Source organism: Emys orbicularis, chromosome 4 (genome assembly GCF_028017835.1).
Source record: "Emys orbicularis isolate rEmyOrb1 chromosome 4, rEmyOrb1.hap1, whole genome shotgun sequence".
Classification (NCBI taxonomy): Eukaryota; Metazoa; Chordata; order Testudines; family Emydidae; genus Emys; species Emys orbicularis.
In genome coordinates this window covers 157,445,915-157,473,171 of record NC_088686.1, presented here as the reverse complement: position 1 = coordinate 157,473,171, position 27,257 = coordinate 157,445,915, and the positions used below count along the sequence as shown (strand labels likewise).

Genomic DNA, 27,257 nt, shown 5'->3' with positions numbered 1-27,257 from the left:
GGGCGGGCCTGGGTAAGAGGGCGTGGCCAGTGCGCCAGCCGCAGCTCTGAAGCTGTTCTAACTTACACCAGGGTGTGCACACAGGCGCCCCCAAGCCAGGGCTGGCGAGCAGTGGGCTCAGGGGGGGAGCTGAACCAGGCCCTGGTCCCCAGGGCCCTCCTCCATGCCATGGGGCGGCCCGGCGGGGGCAGCGTGCAGCCGGCGGTGGGACACGAGGTGGGCATTCTGGATGAAGCTCCGCTGGCACTGCCCGCATTTGTACGGCTTCTCCCCGGAGTGCACCAGCCGGTGCTGCACCAGGTGGGAGCTGCGGGCGAAGGCGCGGCCGCACTCGGGGCAGACGTGGGGCTTCTCCCCGGAGTGCACCTGCCGGTGCTGGTTGAGGGTGGAGCTCCAGCTGAAGGTCTTGCCGCACTCCCCGCACCGGTACGGCTTGGCGCCCGTGTGGATCCGCTGGTGCTGCTTGAGGGCCGTGGTCCAGCTGAAGGCCTTGCCGCAGTCCCCGCAGCAGTAGGGCCGCTCGCCAGTGTGGGTGCGCTGGTGCTTGAAGAGGGTGGAGGTGTGGTTGAAGCCCCGGCCACACTCCTTGCACTGGTAGGGCCGCTCCCCGGTGTGGACGCGCTGGTGGTTGGCCAGGTGGGAGCTCTCCCCGAAGCTCTTCCCGCACGCCTCGCACATGTAGGGCCGCTCGCCGGTGTGGGTGCGCTGGTGTTTCTTCAGGGTGGAGCTGAGGCTGAAGGCCTTGCCGCATTGGTGGCAGCGGTAGGGCCGTTCACCGGTGTGGACGCGCCGGTGCTGGGCCAGGGTGGAGCTCTCGGTAAAGCGCTTCCCGCACTGGGGGCAGGGGTAGGGGCGCTCACCCGTGTGGGTGCGGTGGTGCTGGGTCAGGGCCGAGCTCTGGGTGAAGCTTTTCCCGCACTGGGCACACTTGTAGGGCCGCTCGCCCGTGTGCGTGCGAAGGTGCTTCACCAGGTCTGAGTTTTGCAGGAAGCCCTTCCCGCACTCGCCGCAGATGGTGGGCCGCTCCCCACGTCGGGGGGCCTCGGGCAGCCCCAGCCGGCCCCCCGCTCCTGCCCCTGGACGGGCCCTTCTGAGCCGCGGGGTGGAGGACGGCCTGTGTGGATCCCCTCTCAAGGGATGCTGGGATATGTCCTGTTTGGATCGCACTGAAAACGGCCCGTGCAGATCCGCTCCTAAAGGATTCTGGGATACGTCCTCTTGGGATCTCCGTGGGAACACCCTGCACTGATCTGATCCCGAAGGATTTGGGGATACGTCCTCTTGGGATCTCTGTGGGAACACCCTGCACTGATCTGATCCCGAAGGATTCTGGGATATGTCCTCTTGGGATGTCCAGGGGAATGTCCCGCGCAGATCCACTCTCTGCCAGGGATTTTCACTCGCCGTCCCGGCACCTGCTAGGGGGGAGAAAGAGACTCAAGCCGGGGCTCTTTCCCTGCGCCGCGGACAGCGGGGGCAGCAAAGGGTTTGGTGACGGAGTAGAAAACCCAATGGGCAGGAACCAAGCTCCTGAACCTCCCCCGGAGGGGAGCAGAGGGGCTGGTTCTGCCCCAATGACCCAGCTGAGCCCTCAAAGGCTGTGAGAGGGAAGGGCTCCTGCCGTGAGGCCAGGGCACCCGCTGGGGGCGATACTCAGCGAGACGGTGCAAACCTTCCTCTTCACTCCCCGAGCTCCTCACCTGGGATCTCCCTCCCCTCAGAGCACCGGAGATCCAGGACGCACAGCGCCTCCCCTCGCTCCATCCGGGCAATCACAGCCGGTTTGGGGACCGGGAACCCTGCCAGCGGGGGGATAAGGTCAAGTGAGACTCCAGACCAGACCGGAGGGACTAGGAAAACAGAGATCGGAATTCAGCTCCCGGAGGGGCCTGAGTTGCCTCTGCTGGGGGATGTGTTAATGGAAAGAGATCGGCCAAGGGTATTAGAGAGAGAGAGAGAGAGGGGTGCATGGGGATAGATAGATAGATAGATAGATAGATAGATAGATAGATAGATAGATAGATAGATAGATAGATAGAGGTGTCTGGGGATAGATAGAAATGGGTGTAGACAGATAGATCATTCCATTGGTGAAATACTTATTACAGGGTAAAAGAATAGAGTGATAGGGCTTCTCTGGAAGCCAGGACTCCTGGGTTCTATCCCCAGCTCTAGGAGGGGAGTAGGGTCTAGTGGTTAGACCAGTGGGAGGCTGGGAGCTCCTGGGTTCTATCCCCAGCTCTGGGAGGGGAGTGGGGTCTAGTGGTAGAGCCAGGGACGGTCTTTCCCAGCTCCTGTCCCCGAGGGGAAGCGGCCTCTCACCCAGGAAGCTGATGTTGGTGTAGTTCTCCAGCATGACATCCCTGTAGAGCCGCCTCTGCCCTTCATCCAGAAGACGCCACTCCTCCTCGGTGAAATACACGGCCACCTCTTCGAATGTTACTGGCGCCTGCAACCACAAGGGACCCCACTGGGCGCCGCGGCCACACCCCTGCTCTCTGAGGGGTGGAGCTGGCTACTGCCCAAGTGCATTCTGGGACTATCTGGGCAGACACCTTCATGCAGCCCAGAGTTGTGTGCACCAGTGCATTGTGGGAATATCCCAGCAGGGGCCCCCACGTGCCCCAGTGCATTGTGGGACTATCCCAGAAGCCTCACTTCCTAGCAACACTTACATCCATCTAGTATCTTGCCCCTCCCTGTCGCCCCAGATCAGATGCAGGGGCCCATCTAGCCCGGTATCCCGTCTGCTCACTCCTGCCCCAGATCAGACCCACAGCAGACGTCCACTGGGGTCACTGAGACCAGAACCTAGGCCAGTCTCATCTTCCCAGGAACCTGGCCAACCCCACGACCCACCTGGACGCCAGGCTCCCAGGGCAGGTCAGCCCTGCCCCGCTGCCGCTCACGCCTCTCCGAGCTAGGCAGAGACCCCTGGGGGCATGTGAGATCTGAGGGAGAAGAGTGAGTTGTTTAGGAGACCCCGAGGGAACCAACCCTCCCTTTCAGCCCTGGGCTCCCCCCTAGAGCCCCTCCGCCTCAAGGAGAGCGCCCCCTGCTGGGGAGACACCCCCCCCAAACTCTGAGCTCTACCTTGTAGCATGTGGGGTTCCTGGTCCTCCTCTTGGGGTGCAGGATTGGGGTGCCACCTCCGCGCCTCCCACAGTCCTCTGGGGGAGTCCATCTTCACTGCTCTCTGTCCCACCAACTGTCACCTGCAAACCACCCAAAATATGGGGCTGGGTTGGTGGGGGGAACCCTGCCCCTTCTCACTGTGCATCCCCAGAGCTGGTGGAACTGGGGGGACCCTGAACAGAACCCCCTCCATGTACCCCCAGGGCTATCTGGGTTGGGGGAACCCAGCACACACCTCTCCCCCCATTCACCTCCAGAGCTGGTGGAACTGGGGGGACCCGGCACACACCCCTCCCCACATGCACCTCCAGAGCTATCTGGGTTGGGGTGGACCCTGCACACACCCCTCACCCCAATGCACCCCCAGAGCTGGCTGGGTTGGGGGGACCCTGCACACTCCCCTTCACCCATGCACCCCCAGAACTGGCTGGGTTGGGGGGACCCTGCATAGACCCCCTCCTCTCATGCATCCCCAGAACTGGTGGAACTGGGGAGGCCTGACACACACCCCTCCCCCTATGCACCCCCAGAACTGGCTGGGTTGGGGGGACCCTGCACACACCCCTCCCCCAATGCACCCCCAGAGCTGGTGGCATTGGGGTAACCCTGCACAGACCCCCTCTTCTCATGCATCCCCCAGAGCTATCTGGGTTGGGGGGTCCCTGCACAGACCCCCTCTTCTCATGCAGCCCCAGAACTGGCTAGGTTGGGGGGACCTTGCACACCCCCCTCACCCCATTGCACCCCCAGAGCTGGTGGCACTCGGGCAACCCTGCACAGACCCCCCTCTTCTCATGCACCCCCAGAACTGGCTGGGTTGGGGGGACCCTACACACATCCCTCACCCCCATGCACCCCCAGAGCTAGTGGCATTGGGGCAACCCTGCTGGGCTCAGCTCCCAGCCCAGATGTCCTGGACTCATCAGCGCTAGGGATTGGGGGGTTTGCTCCTCCCTGGTGGGGCCCCGATCCAGGGGGGCAGAGCTCAGGGGGGACTGGGGAACGCGGGCTCCTTTCCGACCCCCCATCCCCATCCATCCCACCTCCCTCTGCTTTATCCGCACCATGCAATTGCCGAGCCAATCAATGCACGCACCCCCCAACTCTGCAGGCTGGAGAGACACCCTGTCTGCATTCACACACCTACCTGCTTGCCGGGGGCTAGGGGAGACTGGGGATCGCCCCCCTCCCCTCCACGGCTGCTTGGATTGGGGGGAAGGGGAAAGAAGCGGAAGGTCCCTTTCTTATTTCATTCCCCCCAGGGTAGACCCGCCTGGTCCTGTCTAGGCTTCCACTGATCGGTCGTATTAACCCTTCACTCAGCCGTGCAGAGAAGGAGCGCTGCCCCTTGCAGCCAGGGCCGCCCCCAATGCGGCGCTAGGGGGCGCTGTGCTGCAGGGAGCAGGGCTCAGTAGGGGGCGCTCTCCCCTGGCAGTCAGGGCTGGCCCCAGTGTGGCGCTAGGGGGCGCTGTGCTGCAGGGAGCGGGGGATCAGCAGGGGGCGCTCTCCCCGGGCAGGCAGCGCTGGCCCCAGTGCCCCAATGCGGCGCTAGGGGGCGCTGTGCTGCAGGGAGCAGGGCTCAGTAGGGGGCGCTCTCCCCTGGCAGTCAGGGCTGGCCCCAGTGTGGCGCTAGGGGGCGCTGTGGGGTAGGGCTCAGTGTGGGGCGCTCTCCCTTTCCAGTGCAGGCTGACCCCGGTTCTGCAAATGAGTAGACTTTTACTTCTCGAATGAAGGACTTGTTTGAAGCACATGCTGCGAGATCTGACCACCACTTATCCCTGCCTTCGGTTTTAACTCCAGGAATACCCTCGTCGACTTGAGTTTCAGCGTTGATTGAATTGTTATTCTTGGTCAGCGCGCCAGGAAGGCCAGTTTCCGATCCGGAGTTAATCTTGGGGTAGATTCGGCTCGCTCCGGGTTTACACCAGAGTCACCGAGCTCAGAGACTGGCCCTGAAAATGGAGTCGCTCCGGATTGGATCAGAATGAGGTTTTTCTGTTGCTTTTGAAAGCCACACGCTGCCGGGAAGAATTAGCAGAGTCAGCGGATATAGCAAAGTGGTGAAATACTTTTGTCACATCAGCACTCTGCTCGGGAGGGACACTTCAGGTCAGGGTTATAGCTATCTTCGCACGATTTTGATCCAGGAACAGATCCTGAGCCACATGCAACCATTTAATCGGGAATCTTCCATTGTTCCCGTTCCCGCCCCCCCATAATGCCTCGAGCTTCTGGAGTCACGTGAAAAAGTTCTTTTTGCCTTTAAAAGCGCCAAATAATTATTGTTTAGTCCATGCTGTTGGAGAAAAGCCTGAAGACACCACCCCCATCGGCGCTCAACCAAGAAGGCAACTAACAAGTACGGGAGATATTATTTCATTTATGAAATCTCATGATTTGCCACACTGAGCTGGCAATTTTTGGTGGCTTCGGTCGTGATTTCTGAGCGCTTGGGGCTGGTAACGCCACAGAAATTGCGTTGTAATTTTACTGCCTGGCTAGTTCTGCCGTAGTGAATGAGGGTGGCAGAATTTTGTCTTGGTGCCAACGCCAGGCGGAGGTGGAATCTAGTGGGTTAGAGCAGGGGGCTGGGCAGGGGCTGAGATCCAGGATTCCTGGGTTCTGTTCTCAGCTCTGGGAGGGGAGTAGGGTCAAGGGGGGAGGCAGGGGCTGGGAGTGAATGCTCTTTGAGATGAATGGGGGCTGGGGCAGGGGAACTGGACTACAATTCCCATAAGGCCCTTTCCTCCTACAACCCAGCTTTAACTCAATGGCAAATACTACAACTGCCATGAGGTCTTGAGTGGAATTTTCCCCTCCCCACCCCTGAGCCTCCATGGTGGTTGTAGTCCAGTTTTCTCCTCTTTGCTTTCCAGATATCATAGGGGAAGGGGAAAGACTACAAAGACCATGAGGCCGTGCGCGGACAGCTCCGCCATGTTAGTTGTAGTCCAGGAGGGTGTGAGGACCACATGTCCTATGAGGCCTTGCCAGGCATGAGCCTGGCTGCACTGCAATGACAGTTGTAATTTAAACATCTCCCACTTCCCTGAAAGAACAAAAGGGCTCCTTTTGGGGGGGAGGGGTGTCAAAAACTACATTTCCCATGAGGCATTGCGCATCCTCCCCCTCACGCCTCCATGGCACTTGTAGTCCAAACATGTCCCCTTTCACTTAGAAATGAATGGGACTTGGGTGGCTGAGGAACTACATTTCCCATGAGTCGTTGTTTTGTGCCGCCATGACACTTGTAGTCCAAACATGCCCTCCATAAATGGGCTCAGTGGGGTGGGGAACTATATCTCCCATGAGGCAGCGCGAGGGCCCACCGCCCACCTCACCCCCTGCGCTTCCATGACACTTTTGGTCCAAACACTCTTTTCCCTCATAGGAAAACACCAGGGCGCGGAGGTAGTCAAATAAACTACATCTCCCATGAGGCAGCGCGAGAGCCCAGCCTCCCTGCGCCGCCATGACACTTGTAGTCCAAACATTCTCCCCTTTCCCATAGACATGAACGCGCCTCTGAGGAGAGGGTGAGGAACTACATCTCCCATGAGGCGTTGCGCGGGCCCGGCTTCCCTGCGCCGCCATGACCCTAGTAGTCCAAACACGCCAGTTCTCCCATTCGGAACGAACGCGGCCGGGTGGCCGGGGAACTACGTCTCCCATGAGGAAGCGCGCGGGCCTGGGCTGGCTCCGGGCCGCCATGATGGGTTTTGTGTGTTTGCGGGGTTGAGAGGGGGAGGGGAGGGGGATGAGCCAGGCTGCAGGAGGGGGCAGCAGCAGCCGAAGCAGCAGAAGAGCAGCAGCCTTGGGGCCCAGCCCCCCCTCCCAGGAGCTGCACCCCTCCCCCGCTCTGCATTTTTAGGGGGGGCTGGGACAGCCCCTCCCCCCCGCACGAGCCAGCCCGAGTGGGGGGAGGGGGAAACGAGGAAGGCAGCTTAGGCCCCGCCCCCATATGTGTGTGGGGGGCTTGGGGCAGCGCAGGACCCCCCCAGGCTAGATCCTTAAATTAGGGGGGGCAGAGAGGGGGCTGAGCTCCCCCTCTTCAGTTGGGGGGAGCCCACAGACTCCCCGAGGGGGGCAGGCAGGATAGGAAGGGGCAAAGGCCCCCCCTAAAAAGGGAGGCGAACCCCCTTATTGGTGGGGGGCAGCAGCTTGAGGAGCGGGGGCGGGTCTGAGCCCTGTCGTGGGGGGCTGCTCCCTAAGCGGGGGCAGGGGGCTTGGAAAGAGCAGGGGACCTGCTCCCTATTGGGGTGGGGGGGTTGCAAAGAGGGGACCCTGCTTCTTATTGGGGGGGCGGCTTGGAAAGAGGGGGGCGGCTGAGCCCTACTTGGGGTGGGTTGGAAAGGGGGGACCCTGATTCCTATTGGGGGGTTGGGAGGAGGGGGGGGGACCTGGTCCCTCTTTGGAAGGGGTTGGGCAGCTCAGATCCCCCCCCTAAAAAGCCCAGGAGGTGCTGAGGATTTGGGGGTGCCCCCCGGGGGGGTCTGGAGAGAGGGGGCGCACTCGGCATCTGCTCCCCTTCCTCCTCCAAGGACAAGACAGCCGTGAAGGGTACAGGGGGTGGGGGTCAGGTTGGGGTGGGGATCAGGTTGAGGCGAGGGGGGGTGCCCCACTTTGCACCTCAGAGGCCGCCTCCGAGCCCCCCCAACCCACCCGCCCCCCACGCCGTAGGGCCCAAGGAAACAAAAGTCTGGGTTGGTTGCAGTTTCTTCCCCACCCCACCCCACACCACCACCACCCCATGGAAGAGACCGTGACCCACGGCGGATCCCACGCAGCCCCATGGCTACCCAGCAGGTAAGCGGCTTCCCCTCCCCTCGCAAGTCTCTGGGGGACCCCCCCACTCCCCCCAAAAAAACCCAGAGCCACCCCAGGGAGGGGTGGGTCGGTGCCTGCGAAGGGGCCAGGCCGAGCCGGGATTCCTGGTAAGTTTCTTTGCCTCCGCTGAGATCTGGCTGGTTTCCCCAGCCCGCCCCCCCGGCTCTGCCCCCCCCCCCCCCGCCCGGCTGCCTCTCGGGGGGCTCTCCCCGGGGCTGTGGGGTGCAGACATGGGGGGGGGGGGAGGAAGGGGCAGGCTGGTTTCGGGAGCTGCCCCACCGCAGGCCCGGCAGGGAGCAGAGCCCTACAAGCATTGGGGGGGACGAGGGGGCTGGAGATCGGAGCCAAAGCTGGGGGGGCGGGGGCAATGGGGGGCCCCCCTTAGATCACCGAGCATGAGGGGGGCCTGGGAGCCCCTCCCCCTCGGCCAGTCCCCTTTGTTGTGGTAGGATTTATTCGCCCCCCCCCGCGGGGTGCATTGGGGGGGGGCTGCGGACAGACGGGGGGGCGGGATGCAAAGGGGGGGCGGCTCCGGGCGATCTCGGGGGGCAGCGGGATGGCGGGGGGGGGGGCGACCCAGGAACCAAACTTTCCCTGCGCGATTTCCCGGGGAAGCAATAGCCGGTGGGGACGCGCTGGGCTGTGTCGGGCTCAATCTGGCTCGTGTGTCACCCCGGGCAGGGGGCCTGGGGGGGGGCTGGCCCCGATCCCCCCCGCCCAGCCCCCCCGCCGGGCCAGGGGCGGGCCCCGGCCGCAGGATGCCGGGCCAGGTAGGTGGGGGGGGATCAGACGCTGTGGGTTGGGGGGGGGACCGTGCCGGTGCCCCTCACTCCCGACCCGCAGCCCCCTGCCAGCCCAGCCCTGCCCCCCCCCAGCTCTGCCGGTGCCCCTCACTCCCGGCCCACAGCCCCTGCCAGCCCAGCCCTGCCCCCCCCCAGCTCTGCCGGTGCCCCTCACTCCCGACCCGCAGCCCCTGCTAGCCCAGCCCTGCCCCCCCCCCAGCTCTGCCGGTGCCCCTCACTCCCGACCCGCAGCCCCTGCTAGCCCAGCCCTGCCCCCACCCCAGCTCTGCCGGTGCCCCTCACTCCCGACCCGCAGCCCCTGCTAGCCCAGCCCTGCCCCCCCCAGCTCTGCCGGTGCCCCTCAGTCCCGACCCGCAGCCCCTGCCAGCCCAGCCCTGGGTTCCCCCCCAGCTCTGCCGGTGCCCCTCACTCCCGACCCGCAGCCCCTGCTAGCCCAGCCCTGCCCCCCCCCAGCTCTGCCGGTGCCCCTCACTCCCGACCCGCAGCCCCTGCTAGCCCAGCCCTGCCCCCACCCCAGCTCTGCCGGTGCCCCTCACTCCCGACCCGCAGCCCCTGCTAGCCCAGCTCTGCCTCCCCCCAGCTCTGCCGGTGCCCCTCACTCCCGACCCACAGCCCCCTGCTAGCCCAGCCCTGCCCCCACCCCAGCTCTGCCGGTGCCCCTCACTCCCGACCCGCAGCCCCTGCTAGCCCAGCTCTGCCTCCCCCCAGCTCTGCCAGTGCCCCTCACTCCCGACCCGCAGCCCCTGCTAGCCCAGCCCTGCCCCCCCCAGCTCTGCCGGTGCCCCTCACTCCCGACCCGCAGCCCCTGCTAGCCCAGCTCTGCCTCCCCCCAGCTCTGCCAGTGCCCCTCACTCCCGACCCACAGCCCCTGCTAGCCCTGCCCTGGGCCCCTCCCCACCCCTGCTCCACTGATAACAATTTCCTTATTCTGTTTTCTTTGCTGATCACAGTAGAATGGGGGGTGGGGTTGGGGTTGGGGCTGTGGAGGGAAGCTGACAGTGGGGGAGGGGTTAAGGGGCCTTGGGGGGATCTGGGGGGGGGGGGTTCCTGACAGGCCCAGAGGATCTGTGGGCGGCCGAGGGGCGCGTAGCAGCTGGGGTATCTTGCTCTGATCTGTCTGCCCAGGAACTCTCGATTTCAGTAGCTGCTTTCCAGCTGTGGGCCAGCAGTTAGGGCAGGGGGGCTGGGAACCCGGACTCCTGGGTTCTATCCCTGTGTCTGGGAGCGGGGAAGGGGGGTTGGGAGCCAGGACTCCTGGATTCTGTCCTGGCTCTGCCGAGACCCCCCGTCTGTGTTCCCGGGCAAGTTCCTGAATTTTTCTAGGCCTCAGTTTCCCCGTCTGTGATAAAGGCAGGATTATCCCCCTGCCCCATGTCTGCTTAGACTGGGAGCTGGTGGGGGCAGGGGGTGTTTCTCACCGTGGGTCCGTGCAGCGCCCGGCGCGATGAGGGCCCTGGTCTCGGTCGGGGTCCGTGCAGGGCCCAGCGCGATGGGGGCCCTGGTCTCGGTCGGGGTCCGTGCAGCGCCCGGCGCGATCGGGGCCCTGGTCTCGGTCGGGGTCCGTGCAGGGCCCGGCGCAATGGGGGCCCTGGTCTCTGTCGGGGTCTGTGCAGCGCCCGGCGCGATGGGGGCTCTGGTCTCGGTCGGGGCCCGTGCAGGGCCCGGCGCGATCGGGGCCCTGGTCTCGGTCGGGGCCCGTGCAGCGCCCGGCGCGATGGGGGCCCTGGTCTCGGTCGGGGCCCGTGCAGCGCCCGGCGCGATGGGGGCCCTGGTCTCGGTCGGGGCCCGTGCAGCGCCCGGCGCGATGGGGGCCCTGGTCTCGGTCGGGGCCCGTGCAGCGCCCGGCGCGATGGGGGCCCTGGTCTCGGTCGGGGCCTGTGCAGCGCCCGGCGCGATGGGGGCTCTGGTCTCGGTCGGGGCCCGTGCAGGGCCCGGCGCGATGGGGGCCCTGGTCTCGGTCGGGATCCGTGCAGGGCCCGGCGCGATCGGGGCCCTGGTCTCGGTCGGGATCCGTGCAGGGCCCGGCGCGATCGGGGCCCTGGTCTCGGTCGGGGCCTGTGCAGCGCCCGGCGCGATGGGGGCTCTGGTCTCGGTCGGGGCCCGTGCAGGGCCCGGCGCGATGGGGGCTCTGGTCTCGGTCGGGGCCCGTGCAGCGCCCGGCGCGATGGGGGCCCTGGTCTCGGTCGGGGTCCGTGCAGCGCCCGGCGCGATGGGGGCTCTGGTCTCGGTCGGGGCCCGTGCAGGGCCCGGCGCGATCGGGGCTCTCATGTCGGTCCCCTTGTGCCGCTCACAAGACCTCCCTGAAATTGTCTTTGGTCTGGGACCGCAGTGGAACTGTTAATAATGCTGGTGGCTCATCTGCTGTCAGTAAGTTTCAGAGTCGACACCCATCTTGTTTCAGGCTCTCTGCAGACTCAGGCATGCACTAGGGCCAGGCCTTCGCCTAGTGTCTAGGGGGTATTGGGTAGGGCCCTGGCTTGCTGTGGTGACCTGTGGAACTCCCTGATGCTGTGCTTGAGTGTCAAATACAGGCCGATTAAACGTGTGACTGTCAGATCCAGTGCTGGGGGGACGGGAGACCGGGTTAGATGGGTCTGTTGTAGGTGCCTGGGTGACAGAGGGATCCTGCAGTGTCGCTGTGCGGCTGTTCCCCAGCTACCCCACCCCAGAGGCAGCTGCATCTTAGGGGTACGAGCTGGAGCCTTTAACTGTCGAGGTATTTGGCCGGGGGAGGTGCTGTGAGCTCCCAGCCCTTCATCTTTCACAGACTGGGATGTTATGGGAGGAGAGTGGGGTCTAGTGGTCAGACTAGGAGGGGCAAGTCCCCACTGCCCTCCCAGAGCTGGGGAGAGAACCCAGGAGTCCTGTGGCTGGCTATGCCCTCTTGGTTCCTCTGCCTGGTCCCTGGGAGGGGGCATCTGATGCCAGCTGTGGGTGAGGGTCCCTGGTGGCCCCAGCTCAGTGTATCCAGCGTGAGTCCCGCTCCACAGCCCCCCGGCCTGAGCTCTTCAGGGCGCCTGGGGTCCATCCCCTGGGCCGGCTGCTGTCCCATCCCCTCGCTCCTCCGGGTGGGGCTGTCATCCTGGACAGCATGGCTAGCCCCAGGACTCCTGGGTTCTATCCCCAGCTCTGGGAGGGGAGTGGGGTCTAGTGGTTAGAGCAGGGGGGCTGGGAGCCAGGACTCCTGGGTTCTATCCCCAGCTCTGGGAGGGGAGTGGGGTCTAGTGGTTAGAGCAGGGGGGCTGGTGGCCAGGACTCCTGGGTTCTGTCCCCAGCTCTGGGAAGGTTGGGGTCTGGGGGCCAGGACTCCTGGGTTCTACTCCATCGCTTCCTGTGGGACATTGTGCCGGGCTCTGTTCCTCAGTTTCCCCTGCGCGGGTGCTCAGTGGGGGGTGTTGTGCGATCCCCGCAGCTCCCCTCTCACCCCCGGCGTCTCCCTGCCCCCAGCCTGCAGAGTAGCTGAAGCGGGAGGTAGCCAATGTCGTCCAGCAAAGGGGCGGGGGCTGGATCTCGCCGGCGCCGGACGCGGTGCCGTAAGTGCAAGGCCTGCCAGCGGACGGAGTGCGGCGAGTGCCACTTCTGCAAGGACATGAAGAAGTTCGGGGGCCCGGGGCGCATGAAGCAGTCCTGCCTCATGAGGCAATGCACGGCGGTGAGCTGGGGGCGCGGCGGGGCGGGCGGGGGCCCCGGATAACCAGCCCCTGGAGCCCGTCACAGTGCTGGGGGGCCCGGATAACCAGCCCCTGCAGCCCGCCCCAGAGGTGGCTGCATCACAGTGCCGGGGGTCCCCAGAAACCAGCCTCCGCAGCCCGCCCCAGAGGTGGCTGCATCACAGTGCTGGGGGAGGGATCCCCATATAACCGGCCCCTGTGCCCCACCCCAGAGGCAGCTGCATCTCAGTGCAGGGCAGGGGGTCGCTAGGGGTCCCTGATCTCTCTCTCGGGGGCCCCCCGGTTGCAGGGCCGGCCGCTCAGCTGGCCCCGGCGCCTCTCCTTGCTGCCCGCAGCCCGTCCTGCCTCACACGGCCGTGTGCCTGCTTTGCGGCGAGGCCGGGAAGGAGGACACGGTGGAGGGGGAGGAGGAAAAGTTCAACCTGTCGCTCATGGAGTGCTCCATCTGCAACGAGATCGTCCATCCCGCCTGCCTCAAGGTGAGCGCTCCGCCCGGGCAGGGGTTAACCGGCTCACCCCCGCCCCCCCGGGCCGGCCAGCATCACCCTCTGGGAGCCAGGACTCCTGGGTTCTGTGCCTGGCTCTGGGAGGGGAGTGGGGTCTAAGGGTGAGAGCGGGGAGCCTGGGAGCCAGGACTTCTGGGTTCTCTCCCCAGGTCTGGGAGGGGAGCAGGGGCTGGCGGTTAGAGCAGGGGGGCTGGGAGCCAGGACTCCTGGGTTCTCTCCCCGGGTCTGAGGGGAGAGTGGGGTCTAGGTCAGTGGCTCTCAACCTTTCCAGGCTCCTGTCCCCCTTTCAGGAGGCTGATTTGTCTTGCCTCCCCCCAAGTTGCACCTCACTTAAAAACAACTTACTTACAAAATCAGACATCAAAATACCAATAGTGTCACAGCCACTAGTACGGAAAAATTGCTGACTCTCCTTTTTACCATGTAATTATAAACTAAATCAACTGGAATCGAAATATTGTACTTGCGTTTCAGTGTGTAGCGTACAGAGCAGTATGAACAAGTGCTTTTTATGTAGGCTGGTGTAAAACTCGGTAAATATCTAGATGAATTGATGTACCCTCAGAAGTCTTCTGTGTACCATCAGGGGTACACGTACCCCTGGTTGAGAACCACTGGCCTAGTGGTGAGAGCAGTGGGGGCTGGGAGCCAGGACTCCTGGGTTCTCTCCCCAGCTCTGGGAGGGGAGTGGGGTCTAGCGGGTTGGATCAGGGGAGCTGGGAGCCAGGACTCGTGGGTTCTCTCCCCGGCTCTGGGAGGGGAGTGGAGTCTAGGGGTGAGAGCAGGGGGGCTGGGAGCCAGGACTCCTGTGTTCTCTCCCCAGTTCTGCTCAAGACTCCCTGTGTGACTTGGACAAGTCACTGCCTGGCTCCGTGCCTCAGTTTCCCCGATGGGGAAGTGGGGAGAACACTCCCTGCTGTTGACATGGTGGGGGAGGGCGTCCGTGACCCCCCCTCGACGGCGATGGGGCTGAGTCGAGGCCGGGATGGGTGGCTGAATGACTGTCTGTCTGTCTGTCTGTCCGTCCGTCCACCCAGATGGGGAAGGCGGAAGCTGTGATTAACAATGAGATTCCCAACTGCTGGGAGTGCCCCAAATGCAAACGAGAAGGGAAATCCAACAAGGTACGTACCCGGCCCCCGGAGGGCTGGGAATGAGACTTGGGGCCTTTCCCCTCTAGGGGGCGTGGGTGGGCCTCAGGGTGGGGGGCTGGAGATGGGACCCAGGGCCTTTCCCCTCTAGGGGGCGTGGGTGGGCCTCAGGGCGGGGGGCTGGCTGGCTTGGGTGGGGGGCTGGGGATGGGACCTGGGGCCTTTCCCCTGGGGGGGGGGGGTGTCCCATGCTGCTGTTGCTGTTTGACCACCAGGTGGCGCTGCTTCCACAGCAAAGGGCCATGTGCTCTGAGTGTCAGTGGGCGGGGGCCCACTGGAAGTGCAGGGGGTTAGGCTGAATATGGGGGGCTCCCCATCCCGGTATAGGATCCTTCCTGCAAGGGGGCGGCTGGGAGAATTGTGGGGTGTTGGGATGATAGGGGTGGAGGGGAAGGGGTCATGGGGTGTTTGGGTGGGGGGGGCAGGGCACCTGGAAGGGCAGTCGTGGGGGAGGGGAGGAAGGGAGCGGGGACAGGGATCTGGGGGTAGCTGCAGTGTGGTGTGCAGGCTGTCTGGGGGGCTGCCCACAAGGTGGGGCTGGTTTTTGGTGGGGCGCAGTGGGCCAGGGCTCCTGGGGGTGGGGGGCAAGGGGCCATGCCGGGGGAGGGGCACCCACCCGTTCTCGCCCCCAGGACTCGGGCGGCGACGGGGCCGGGAAGCGCCGGGCGGACAACGGGGAGGACGGGGTGCGGTGGAAGCTGACGGATGAGCTGGCCCAGCACAAGAAGAAGCTGCTGCCGGCCCCGCCCCCCATGGAAGAGCTCCCCGCCAGCGCCCACAAGCGCAAGAAGGAGAAGGAGCTGCCGCCCCCCGACACGGGGCCCAAGAAGAAGGTCAGAGACCCCACTTCTCGGAACCGGGGAGAGAACCCAGGAGTCCTGGCTCCAGCCACCCCCGCCCCACAACTGCAAGATCCCACTCCCGTCCCAGAGCTGGGGACAGAACCCAGGAGTCCTGGCTCCCAGTCCCCCATGCTCTAACCACTAGACCCCACTCCCTTCCCCGAACTGGGGAGAGAACCAGGAGTCCTAGCTCCCAGTCTCCCCTGCTCTAACCACTAGACCCCACTGCCCTCCCAGAGCCGGGAGACAACCCAGGAGTCCTGGCTCCCAGATCCCCCTGCTCTAACCACCAGACCCCACTCCCCTCCCAGAACCCAGGAGTCCTGACTCCCAGCCCCCCCTGCTCTAACCACTAGACCCCACTCCCTTCCCCGAACTGGGGAGAGAACCCAGGAGTCCTGGCTCCCAGTCTCCCCTTCTCTAACCACTAGACACCACTCCCCTCCCAGAGCTGGGCTAGAATCCAGGAGTCCTGGCTCTGTTTAACTGTGTCTTTGTCTGACTGTCTTGCAGTTGAAAGGCGGGCGGGAAAAACACTTGAAGAAGGTGAGTGGCTCTGATCTTCCAGCTGCCCAGTTCTGTGCCCGGGAGGAGGGGAGACCAGCGCCCCCTAGAGGGGAAAGGCCCCGGGTCCCGTTCCCCGCCTCTCCTCCCCTCACTGAGCCAGCCAGTCCCCCGGCCTGGGGCTGGATCAGACCCAGCGCCCCCTAGGGGGGAAAGGCCCCGGGTCCCGTTCCCCGGTTTCTTTTCCATCCCTGATATTGACGGATCTGCCGACTATCCCTGGAGACGCAGGTCGGGGCTAGTCAGTGGCGGGCTCTTGGGCGCGCATTGGGATCGGGGGTGGGGGACTGCCCAGCGCTGGGGGTGTCCCATGGGCCTCCCCCGAGGGGTGCAGTCCTGGTGGCCAGGACCCGCGGCTGCTGCCGCTGGCCTCCCCGCTGAGACCTGCCCCGCTCGCTGCCCCCGCAGGCCTCCGAGCAGCCGTCGGAGGGGAACAAGCTGCAGCCGCTGCCGAGCTGGGGCCGCGTGGGGAGCGGCGACTTGGAGGTGAAAGGGTCCATCTCCCACTCGACCATCCACCTGAGCCAGATCGGCCCCAGCGACCTGGAGGTGAGAGCAGACCGGAGCCCCCCACGGGGGCTGGATCGGCTCCTCTAGAGGGGAGAGGCCCCGTGTCCCATTCCCTGCCCCACTGAGCCAGCCAATCCCCTGCCCTGGGGCCGGATCGGAGCCGGCGCCCCCTAGAGGGGAGAGGCCCCGTGTCCCATTCCCCGCCCCACTGAGCCAGCCAATCCCCTGCCCTGGGGCCGGATCGGAGCCGGCGCCCCCTAGAGGGGAGAGGCCCCGTGTCCCATTCCCCACCCCACTGAGCCAGCCTGTGGTTGGATGGGAGCCGGCGGCCCCTAGAGGGGAAAGGCCCGTGCCCCATTCCCTGCCCCCCCCGAGCCAGCCAGTTCCCTGCCCTGGGGCTGGATCTGAGCTGCTGCCCCCTAGACGGGAAGGGTCCATTTTCCATAATCCCCCTTTCTGCCCCCCCCCCCATAGAAAACCAAGGCACCTCAGGGACCGCTGGAGCCTTCTGCCCAGTCGGACAAGTCTCACCAGCGGGAGAAGCTGGAGCGCTTCAAGCAGATGTGCCAGATGTTGGAGCGGGTCAAGAACAGCAGCAGCTCCAGCTCCAGCTCCGACTCGGACTCGGACACGGACTCGCGGGGCTCGGAGGGCTCCAGTGGGGGCGGGGGCTCTAGCCGGGCCGCCTCGCCTGCCTCCCGGGCCCAGCGCCTGGCCGCCCTCGGCTTCAGCGCCAGCGAGGAAGAGGACGAGGAGGACGAGGAGGAGGAGGAAGGCCGCAACGGGGGCTCGGAGGCGGCCCGCAATGGCAAGCAGCCCAAGGGGCCGCGGGCGAACTGTCAGGAGAAGGAGAACCACCACCGGGCCGCCAGCAGGGGGAGCGAGCGAGCCAAGCAGCAGGCCGGGGGCCGGAAGGGCGGCCGGCCGGCCGGGCAGACAGGCCTGCACATGGTGGCCCGGACTCAGTTCCTCCAGTGGCCTCTGGTGCCCTCGCCCCCCAAGCCCCTGCTGCAATTGGAGCGGCACGTGGTGCGCCCGCCCCCCGACAGCCCCGAGCCGGACTCACTGCCCCTGGACAGCGGCTCGGACCACGTCATGCAGCGCGACGTCTGGCTGGCCGTCTTCCAGCACCTCAGCTACCGCGAGCTCTGCGTCTGCATGCGGGTGTGTCGGACCTGGAGCCGATGGTAAGCGCCGGCGGGCGGGCGGGCGCTGGGGGGCGCCGAGGAGCTACAATTCCCCCCCCCCCCGCCCCTGTAGGGGGCGCTGTGGTGCTGGGAAGGGTGTTGAAGTACCCCACTGTGCCACTAGGGGGCAGGGTGGAGGCTGGCAAGCTGTAGGAACCCTGTGCACCACTAGGGGGCGTTGGGCAATACGCAGGTCCCAAGTGCACCACTAGGGAGCGCTGCGCTGCGGGGAGTGTGGGGGGCGCTTAGCAGGGGACGCTCTCCCCTGGCAGCCGGGGCTGGCCCTGATGCCCAAGGGCGGCACTAGGGGGCGCTGTGTTGGAGTGGCCACTTTCCTGAGCCCTAACTGGAGTCTGGTGTGGGGCTGTCAGGGACTGAAACGAGGGCTGGGTTTGCAGCCTGTGGGGAAGGAGAGTGTTACTGGGGGCAGGGGGAGGAGTGTGGAGCTGGGGGGGGGGGGGGTCCCTGGGCACAGGGTGTAGAAGTCCCATGGGACAGCAGGTCCTGGGAGGGTGGGTCGGGGGGCTGTGGGTCCCATGGGCGGGATGTGGGGTGATAGGTCTCTGGGGGCAGGCCGGGGGCTGTGGGTCCCTGGGGGGCAGGGATGGGGCTGCGGGTCCCATGGGCGGGACGTGGGGCAGTAGGTGCTGGAGGGGGGCTGGGGGGCAGTGGTGGGGCTGTGGGTCCCATGAGCGAGACGTGGGCAGTAGGTGCCGGGGGGGCTGTGGGTCCCTGGGGGGCAGGGGTGGGGCTGCGGGTCCCATGGGCGGGAGGAGGGGGTCCCATGAGCGAGACGTGGGGCAGTAGGTGCTGGGGGGGGGGGGCGTGGGTCCCATGGGGCGCTGCAGGCTGCAGAGGGTGCAATGGTCTCTGTGGCCACACGGGGGAGCTGCAGGGTCACGCTTTGCTGCCTGGGAACGAGGGCGGGGCCGGGTTACTGTACCGTATTGACTGTATTAGCGTACTGGCAGGAAACCAGTGCCTTTACCGTATTGATTGTATTAGAGACGGTGACGCCTGTTGCCCTCACTGTATTGACTGTATAAGTGGGGCCCTGCTTGAGTTCTGGGATGCTTGTCCAATGCTTGCGGCTGAGTGGCGGCCAAGACATGGAAAGTCCCGGCAAAGTACTAACGGACCTTTATTAACGGCGGTAATTGGAAGAGCCGGAGAAGAGCGGCGTATTTCAGAGACATTGGCTGGAACAAGTATTATGTGATGCTGGCTGATTTATTTTTTTGATAACCAGATAGCTTGGTGCACCTATATTACAGTCATTAACGGGGGGGGGGGGGCTGAGAGAGGGAGCCTCCGGGGGGGCCCACAGCCAGGGCTCCCGGCTGACAGAATTAGGGGTCGGCAATATCGCAAATCAAGTAGGGCCTTATATACCGGTATAGTGGGGAGAAGCTGGTATCCCTACCGTATTGATTGTATTAGAGGAGGCGGCGGCTGGTGCTATTACCGTATTGATTGTATTAGAGGAGGCAGGGCTGGTGCTATTTCTGTTACGGAATTAATACAATTTTACCGGATTCAGAGGCAGCGGCTGGCTGGTGCTATTACCGTATTGATTGTATTAGTGCTCTAGGTGGAAGCTGTGCTAAACGGGATGACCACGGGAACTTTTCCCGTGTTGATCGCATTAGGGCATAGGTGGGATGCTGGTACTGCTACCGTACTGACTGTAGTAGTGGTGCTCTCTAAGTTTCTCCACCCCCGCGCCCCCAGGTGCTGTGATAAGCGCCTGTGGACCCGCATCGACCTGAGCCGCCGGAAATCGATCACCCCGTCTATGCTGAGCGGCATCATCCGCCGGCAGCCGGCCAGCCTCGACCTCAGCTGGACCAACATCTCCAAGAAACAGCTCATGTGGCTCATCAACAGGCTACAGGGTAGGGGGTGCTGCTGGGAGCCCGGACTCCTGGGTTCTTTTCCCAGCTCCGGGAGGGGAGTGGGGCCTGGTGGCTCAGAGCCCGGGGGAAATGGGAGCCAGGTGCTCCTGGGTTCTCTCCCTGACGCGGCACCTCTCTGCTGCCCCCTGCAGGCCTGCGGGAGCTGGTCCTGACGGGCTGCTCGTGGTGCTCCGTCTCGGCGCTGAGCACCGCCAGCTTCCCCTCGCTGCGGCTGCTCGACCTGCGCTGGATCGAGGACGTCAAGGACTCGCACCTCCGGGAGCTGCTGCTGCCACCCACGGACAGCAAGCCAGGTGGGTACTAGGGGGCGCCGTGCCCCAGTGCAGCACCAGGGGGCGGTGTGCTGCAGAGTTCAGGGGTTCGCGGGGGCGCTGTTCCCCAGTGCGGCACCAGGGGGCGGTGTGCTGCAGGGAGACGACCTGTCCCTGCTCCCCCAGGTCAGACCGAGAGCCGGGGCCGGCTGCAGAACGTGTCCGAGCTGCGCCTGTCGGGGCTGGACATCACGGACTCCTCGCTGCGCCTCGTCGTCCGCCACACGCCCCAGCTCGCCAAGCTGGACCTGAGCCACTGCAACCACGTGGGTGACCAGTCCGTCAACCTGCTGACCGCTGCTAACTCCCCCCTCCGCGACAGCCTCGCCGAGATCAACCTCTCCGGTGAGCTCCTGCCCCCTGGCACTGCCGGGCCCCGAATCCGCAGCCCTGCCCCCCCCCCCAGCTCTGCCGGGGCCCCTCACTCCCGACCCGCAGCCCCTGCTAGCCCAGCCCTGGCCTCCCCCACACCCCTAGCTCTGCCGGGGCCCCTTGCTCCTGACCTGCAGCCCCTGCTAGCCCCCTCACCCCCACAGCTCTGCGGGGCCCCTCACTTCCGACCCGGGGCCCCTCACTTCCGACCCGGGGCCCCTCACTTCCGACCCGGGGCCCCTCACTTCCGACCCGGGGCCCCTCACTTCCGACCCGGGGCCCCTCACTTCCGACCCGGGGCCCCTGCTAGCCCAGCCCTGCCCCCACCTCCCCCCAGCTCTGCCGGGGCCCCACATTCCTGACCTCCAGCCCCTGCTAGCCCAGCCCGGGACTGTCTGATGGACACACGTACTATTACGGACTTAATTGGATCTGGCGCCCCCTAGAGGGCCAAGGCCCCGGGTCTCATTCTCCGCCTCTCTCCCCGCAGGGTGTAACCGCCTGACGGACCAGTGTCTGCCTCTCTTCCGACGCTGCCCGCGCCTCTCCCGCATCGATCTGCGCTCCTGCCGCCACGTCACCCCCGAGGGCTGCGCCCGCTTCTGCGAGGACTCCGGGCCCCCGGCCCCCCCGCCTGCCGGGCCCCCCTTCCGCTGCCCCGAGGAGAAATTGCTGATCAAAGACAGCTAATAGCCGGGCGGGGCCAGGCTGCGCCAGAGACTTGAAGAGAGACCTTTTACTAAAGCCATGCACTGAATCATGGGGGGGCCGGGGGCCTTCCGGGGCTGGGAGGGAGCCAAGGGGGGACCCGCTCTCCACCCATCTCTGATTTGGGAGGGGATCCCATTTGGGGGTGTCTGGTGGGGGCTGATTGGAGTTGGTACTGCCCTTGGGGGGGGGGTGGAAGCCAGGATGCCGGGGGGAGGGGTGCACTGGTACTGGTGGGCACATCTCCTCCCCCCTTTAAAAAATTCCCCCCCCCCCCCCCCCAGCTCTTCAGCGTGCTGCCTTTGGAATTGGTTGTATCCGTTGCCAAGTGTGTGGCTACTGGATCTGGGCCCCCCCCACCACCACCACCGCACCACCTCTGTGGGGGGCTCTAGCACTGATGGTTTATCCCTAACCCCACACTCTCGCACTCCCTGGGGGCAGCCCCACCCACGCCCGATGCCCCGCCTCCCCTCGGATCCACCAGCTTTAAATAACCACTTGCGGGGGCAGCGTCTGGATTTCCTCCCGGGGTGGGGGGGCCCTCCTAATGCCCCTCCCCCTTCAGCTGGAGGGGGGAGGGGGCTCGGATCCCCCTCCCCGGCCCCAAAACTTGAACCTCCTTTTTCGAAACGGTTACGCTTCCCCCTGGCTCCTCCCACTCGGGGGAAGGGGGCGTGGCTTTGCGCGGCAGGGCAGCGGTTCTACCTGTGGATCAGGGGAGGGGGTGGGGGGCACCCTGGTCCGGGCCCCAAGGAGAGGGGTGTCTGGCCCATCAGATTCCCCCCCCCCATACGGGGTGCACATGATCAGTTCCACTTTGGTTTGAGGGGTGTGGTGGGGCGGGCTGGCAGTGGGGAGACTCCCCCAGTCCCAGATTTGGGCAGCTGGGGGAGGGGGGTGGTGGCATCCTCTCTCCGTGGGGCAGCTGTTGGGGGACAGCCGTCCCTCTTCGCATCTGGGAGGTTGGGGGGCGGGGCGGGGTAGGCGACCTTTCTTTTGATACTTGAAACCTTCCTCCCGCACCCCCAGCTAACGCGTTACTTGAATCGTAGCTGTAGGTTCTGCCGTCGGTGGCGAAAGACGCAAAGAAAAAGGTATTTCCCTCCCCTCTCCCATTTTTGTTTCTGTTCAGTGTTTAAAGGCCAAGGAAATGTTGGGGGGTCGTTCCCCCCCCAATCCCCTGGGGCATCCTCTCCCAGGGGGCAGCGATCTGTTGGTGCTGGGGGGCAGCGTAGGGCTGGTGGCGGGGGATGTCTGTGGGGCTTGATGGGGGACCCTCAAGGCTGGGTCTCTTTGGGGGCGTGCCCCCCCCCATTAGTTGGGATGCTGGCTGTAAAGGGTTAAGAGGAATCGGGGGGGGGAGTTCCCGCATAGCGCCCCCCCCATCAGTGACTCCCCATTCCTGTCCAGTTCTCCCTGTTTCTTCGAGCGTCACACACTCCATGCGGACCCGGGTGTCCGGGCCACTTCCCGGCCTTTCCTCCTGGCGGGGCCGGGACTTGGATAACCCTCCCTCCCTCCCTTCCCAGGATCGGGGCGGGGGTCCCCGGGTCCAGCCTGGCTCTGCCTTGGTTTGTTTTCAGCGGATGTTTTTATGGAAAATGCCTCAGGTTTAAAAGAAAGAAAGTTTAAATATTAGAGCGAAAATCCCACCAGGCACGTTGGGCTTAACCGCTGCAGCTACGGGGTGGGGCAGAGGGGGGAGTATTGGGAAGGTCAGACAGACGGAGCTGAGAGACGGAAGGGTCCCACAGACAGACGGGCAGAGCCTAGAGAGAGAGAGACAGATGGACACAGCGATCCCACGGACGGATGGACGCGGCGATCCCATGGTTGGATCCCACAGACACGTGGCAGTCCCTCAGAGAGATCCCCCAGACGGACGGACGGACATGGCGATCCCACAGACACGCGGCAGTCCCTCAGAGAGATCCCCCAGACGGACGGACAGGGCGATCCCACAGACACGCGGCAGTCCCTCAGAGAGATCCCCCAGACAGACAGACACAGCAATCCCATGGACAGATCCCACAGACATGCGACAGTCCCTCAGAGAGATCCCCCAGATGGACGGACGGACATGGCGATCCCACAGACACGCGGCAGTCCCTCAGAGAGATCCCCCAGACAGACAGACACGCGGTGATCCCGTAGACAGACAGACCCATGTAGCGATCCCATAGACACAGACAGACAGACATCCTACATACAGAGAGCTTCCCTCCGAACCGAGCCAGTTTCCCCAGCGAGCGAGCCGGCCCCTACCCAGAGAGACAAACCCGTCCCCTGCGCAGCCCTGGTCGCCCCCACGTTCCTCCTAGGGTAACCCAGACACCCACAGATCCCCCCCAACCCCTCCCACCCATTTCCCCCGGGAGCCACCTTAAAGACGAATCTCTCCCCTCGCTGTGCTGGGAATCGCATCCGCTGTGTGAGCTGCAGCCACTAGATGGCGACATCGTGCTCACACGTTTCCTGGTCCCCCCCTCCCCCCCCCCCCCCCCCCCGGGTTTCCCTCTAGACTGACTCCAACCCCAGCCAAGGACCAAAGTTTTCCCTTCCCCCACCCTCCCTGGGTTTCAGATATAACCAACCTCTCCTACCACCCGCCCCCCTCCCCAGTTCTCCTTTGGGCCAGCCCCTCTGTGAGCCCTGACAGCCGCTCAGAGCAAGGGCGGACCGGAAAAAAACGACTCCGAGCCTGACTTCAGGGGTTCTGCATTGTACTATACTGTTTGCGATAAAAAAGAAAAAAAACAACATCAAAAAAAGAAATTGTGGTTTTGGTCTTAAGCCTGTTTATATTTCCCCCCCCCTCCATTTTCTTCCAAAAAAATGCAAAATAAAATTGTTGGGTTTTTTTATTATTTTATTTTAATTTTTTATGTTTTCTTTTTCTTTACGTTGCCGGAAAAAATATTCATTTTTTAATATCCTTTTGGGTTTTGTTTTCTACTTTTTTGGTTTAGCTTGGTTCTTGGGGGGGAGCGGGGGGGCGCTCGCAGGTGCCGCACAGACCCCAGCCAAGATCGGGGCCACTTTCGGGCTGGGCACTGCAGGGCCCCCGTTGGGGCCAGTCCCTGCCCTGAGGGGCTCACAGCCCCGCTAGATAAAGTCCAACTTGTTATGAGAACATATTTTGACAGGCCCTTAGTAATTACAGTCTGTCTCTTTAATCTAACAGACATACCCATAGATACCCATTCATGCACCCCGCCCCGAAGATACCCATCCATTCCTGTGTCTGTCCATCCCTCCCTCCCTGGACATGCCCACCCTGCCTTGTGTATATCCCTCCATCTGTCCATCCTTTCCTCTAGATACCCACCCATCCAACTCTTTAGACATGTACCCAACCATCCCCATAGATACCCATCTATCCATCCACCCCTGTATGTATCTATTAGGGCTGTCGATTAATCACAGTCAACTCACACGATTAACTCAAAATTAATTGCGATTTAAAAAATTGTGATTAATCACCGTTTTAATCGCACTGTTAATAGAATACCAATTGAAATTTATTATTTTTTTAATCTTTTTTCTACATTTTCAAATATATTGATTTCAATTACAACACAGAATTCAAAGCGTACAGGGCTCACTTTATATTATTTTTATTACAAAAATTTGCTCTGTAAAAATGATAAAAGAAATTGTATTTTTCAATTCACCTCCAGAAGTACTGTAGTGCCATCTCTTTATCGTGAAAGTGCAACTTATAAATGTAAATTTTTTTTTGTTCCATAACTGCACTCAAAAACAAAACAATGTCAAACTTTAGCGCCTACAAGTCCACTCAGTCCTACTTCTTGTTCAGCCAATCGCTCAGACAAACAAGTTTGTTTACATTTACGGGAGATCATGCTGCCTGCTTCTTATTTACAATGTCACCTGAAAGTGAGATCAGGCGTTTGCATGGGACTTTTGTAGCCGGCGTCGCAAGATATTTACCTGCCAGATATGCTAAACATCCGTATGCCCCTTCATGCTTTGGCCACCATTCCAGAGGACATGCTTCCATGCTGATGATGCTCGTTAAAAAAAAAAGCGCTAATTAAATTTGTGACTGAACTCCTTGGGGGAAGAATTGTATGTCTCCGGCTCTATTTTACCCTCATTCTGCCATATATTTCATATATAGCAGTCTCGGATGATGCCCCAGCACATGTTCATTTTAAGAACACTCTCACGGCAGATTTAACAGAATGCAAAGAAGGTACCAATGTGAGATTTCTAAAGATAGCTACCGCACTCGACGCAAGATCTGAAGAGCCTTCCAAAATCAGCGGGACGAGGTGTGGCGCAGGCTTTCAGAAGTCTTAAAAGAACAACACTGATGAGGAAACTACAGAACCCGAACCATTGAAAAAGAAAATCAACCTTCTGCTGGTGGCATCTGACTCAGATAACGAAAATGAACATGCGTCGTTCGTACTGCTTTGGATCGTTATCAAACAGAACCCATCATCAGCATGGACGCATGTCCGCGGGAAGGGTGGTTGAAGCATGAAGGGACCTATGAATCTTTAGCGCATCTGGCATGTAAATATCTTGCGATGTTGACTACAACAGTGCCATGAGAACACCTGTTCTAACTTTCTGGTGATGTTGTAAATAAGAAGCAGGAAGCATTCTCTCCTGCAAATTGTAACCAACCTTGTTTGTCTGAGTAATTGGCTGACCAGGACTGAATGGACTTGTAGACTCTAAAGTTTGGCATTGTTTTATTTTTGAATGGAGTTATCTTTTTGTACATAATTCTACATTTGTAAGTTCAACTTTCATGATAAAGAGATTGAACCACAGTAATTGTATTAGGTGAATTGAAAAATATTATTTATTTTGTTTTTTTTACAGTGCAAATATTTGTAATCAAAAATAAATATAAAGTGAGCACTGTACACTTTGTAATCTGTGTTGTAATTGAAGTGAATATATTTGAAAATGTAGAAAACATCCAAAATATTTAAATAAATGTGTTCTAGGATTGTTTAACAATGCAATTAATTGCATGATTCATTATGATTATCTTTTTAGAATTGCTTGACAGCCCTAGTATCTATCCATCCACATCCCCACATCTATCTATCTACCCATCTATGTACATACGTATCTACTCAACCCTGTATACCGCTACCTATCTGTCTATCCCCCATCCATCTATCTGGTCACCCCCATACATACTGCCCCACTTCCAGACCACTTGATGCCTTCTCGGTGACTTGGGGTCAAAGGCAACGCTGGACAGTCAGCCTACAAGCTGTGCGCTCTAGGCAGAAATCACTGAGTGAACTTCTCTGGCTTGGGCTATGTAGGAGATCAAACTACAGGGCCTAATGGTTCCTCTACCTTTCTGCATCTGAGAGCCCTGAGCCCCGCGGACTTCCCCTGACCGCGGACGGGAAATTGGCTTGACCCCCGAGAAGAATTTGCCCTCTTGCCTGAAGGAATAGAAACTGTGCCCTGATTGGCCGAGGTGTCCCTGAAACCAGGTGGGTTTGAGGTGGAGAAGTCCCTCATAGACTGTAAGGAACATTAATTAACTCAATTTCCCTTCAATAGATTTGAGATGCCCATTTTATAGATGGGTAAATGGCCTGACACTGGTTTACATGCAAATTACATTGGTAGAGTCTCAAATGGAACCCAGGAGTCCCGGCTGCCAGCCCCTGCCCCTGCTCTGACTACTAGACCCCACTCCCCTCCCAGAGCTGGGGAGAGAACCCAGGAGTCCTGGCTCCCAACCCAACCCAGTTGGGATGAGAGTTTCTCAGAAGGCTCAATATTCATTGTTAAACCTCAGAATCTCTAGGCTGGGCCCCAGTCCGCTGCCTCCCCAGCACCAGAGCCCATCTCCTGGCACCAGCCGCAGGATAGTTGCATCCCAGGAGCTCCAGTCGCTACTCTGAGCATCTGTGTGTCTGTCCTCATCCATCCATCTCATCATGTCTGCCTAGTTCTCCCTTCCTCCAGCCACGTAAATACCCACAATCCACCTCCTTACGTACCCTCCCATAGACCCACCCATCTATCCATCCATCCATCCACCTCTCATCTACCCACCCATCTATCCATCCATCCACCCACCCACCCCCTCTACATACCCACCCATCTCCCATCTACCCATCCATCCATCCATCCATCCACCCCTGTACATACCCACCCACCTCCCATCTACCCACCCATCTATCCATCCATCCACCCCTGTACATACCCACCCACCTCCTTATGTACCCACCTACCTTTCATCTACCCACTCATCTATCCATCCATCCACCCCCCGTACATACCCACCCACCTCATGTACCCACCCACCTCCCATCTACCCACTCATCTATCCATCCATCCCCCGTATATACCCATCCATATCCTTATGTACCTGCCCACCGTTCATCTACCCACCCCATCTATTCATTTATCCAGCTCCGTACATACCCATCCACCTCCTTATGTACCCACCCACCTCTCATCTACCCACCCATCTATCCATCCATCACCCCCTGTACATACCCACCCACCACCTAATGTACCCACCCACCTCTCATCTACCCACCCATCTATCCATCCATCACCCCCTGTACATACCCACCCACCTCCTTATGTACCCACCCACCTCTCATCTACCCACCCATCCATCCATCCACCCTCCATACATACCCACCCCCCTCCTTATCTACCCACCCATCCACTCCCCGTACATACCCACGCACCTCCTTACGTACCCTCCCATCTACCCACCCATCTATCC

General features: G+C 61.9%; 3 protein-coding genes and 1 pseudogene across 3 annotated transcripts in view; 1 reads left to right on the top strand and 3 right to left on the bottom strand.

The window, feature by feature from the left end:
- The window catches only part of LOC135877125 (zinc finger protein 208-like), an 82,765-nt gene extending 71,732 nt beyond the window's left edge, over window positions 1–11,033 (bottom strand). The window contains 5 exon segments of the mRNA XM_065402470.1: window positions 184–1,415; window positions 1,701–1,799; window positions 2,323–2,449; window positions 2,860–2,951; window positions 10,184–11,033. Coding sequence (XP_065258542.1) covers window positions 184–1,415; window positions 1,701–1,799; window positions 2,323–2,449; window positions 2,860–2,951; window positions 10,184–11,033 — 2,400 coding nt within the window.
- Window positions 1–27,257, bottom strand: part of LOC135877976 (RING finger protein 112-like) — a 1,138,053-nt pseudogene that overhangs the window by 600,647 nt on the left and 510,149 nt on the right.
- On the bottom strand, window positions 118–7,928 carry LOC135877126 (zinc finger protein 3-like). Its single transcript, XM_065402471.1, has 4 exons — window positions 7,919–7,928; window positions 2,323–2,442; window positions 1,701–1,799; window positions 118–1,415 (listed from the first exon to the last, which is right to left on the bottom strand). The coding sequence occupies exons 1-4, from the start codon at window positions 7,926–7,928 to the stop codon at window positions 118–120; spliced, it is 1,527 nt and encodes a 508-aa protein (XP_065258543.1).
- On the top strand, window positions 12,244–20,485 carry FBXL19 (F-box and leucine rich repeat protein 19). Its single transcript, XM_065403739.1, is given in 12 exon segments — window positions 12,244–12,417; window positions 12,772–12,915; window positions 13,980–14,066; window positions 14,726–14,926; window positions 15,449–15,481; window positions 16,484–16,667; window positions 16,856–16,974; window positions 16,976–17,196; window positions 18,928–19,091; window positions 19,244–19,405; window positions 19,550–19,768; window positions 20,286–20,485. Coding segments are annotated over 12 exon segments (1,908 nt in total).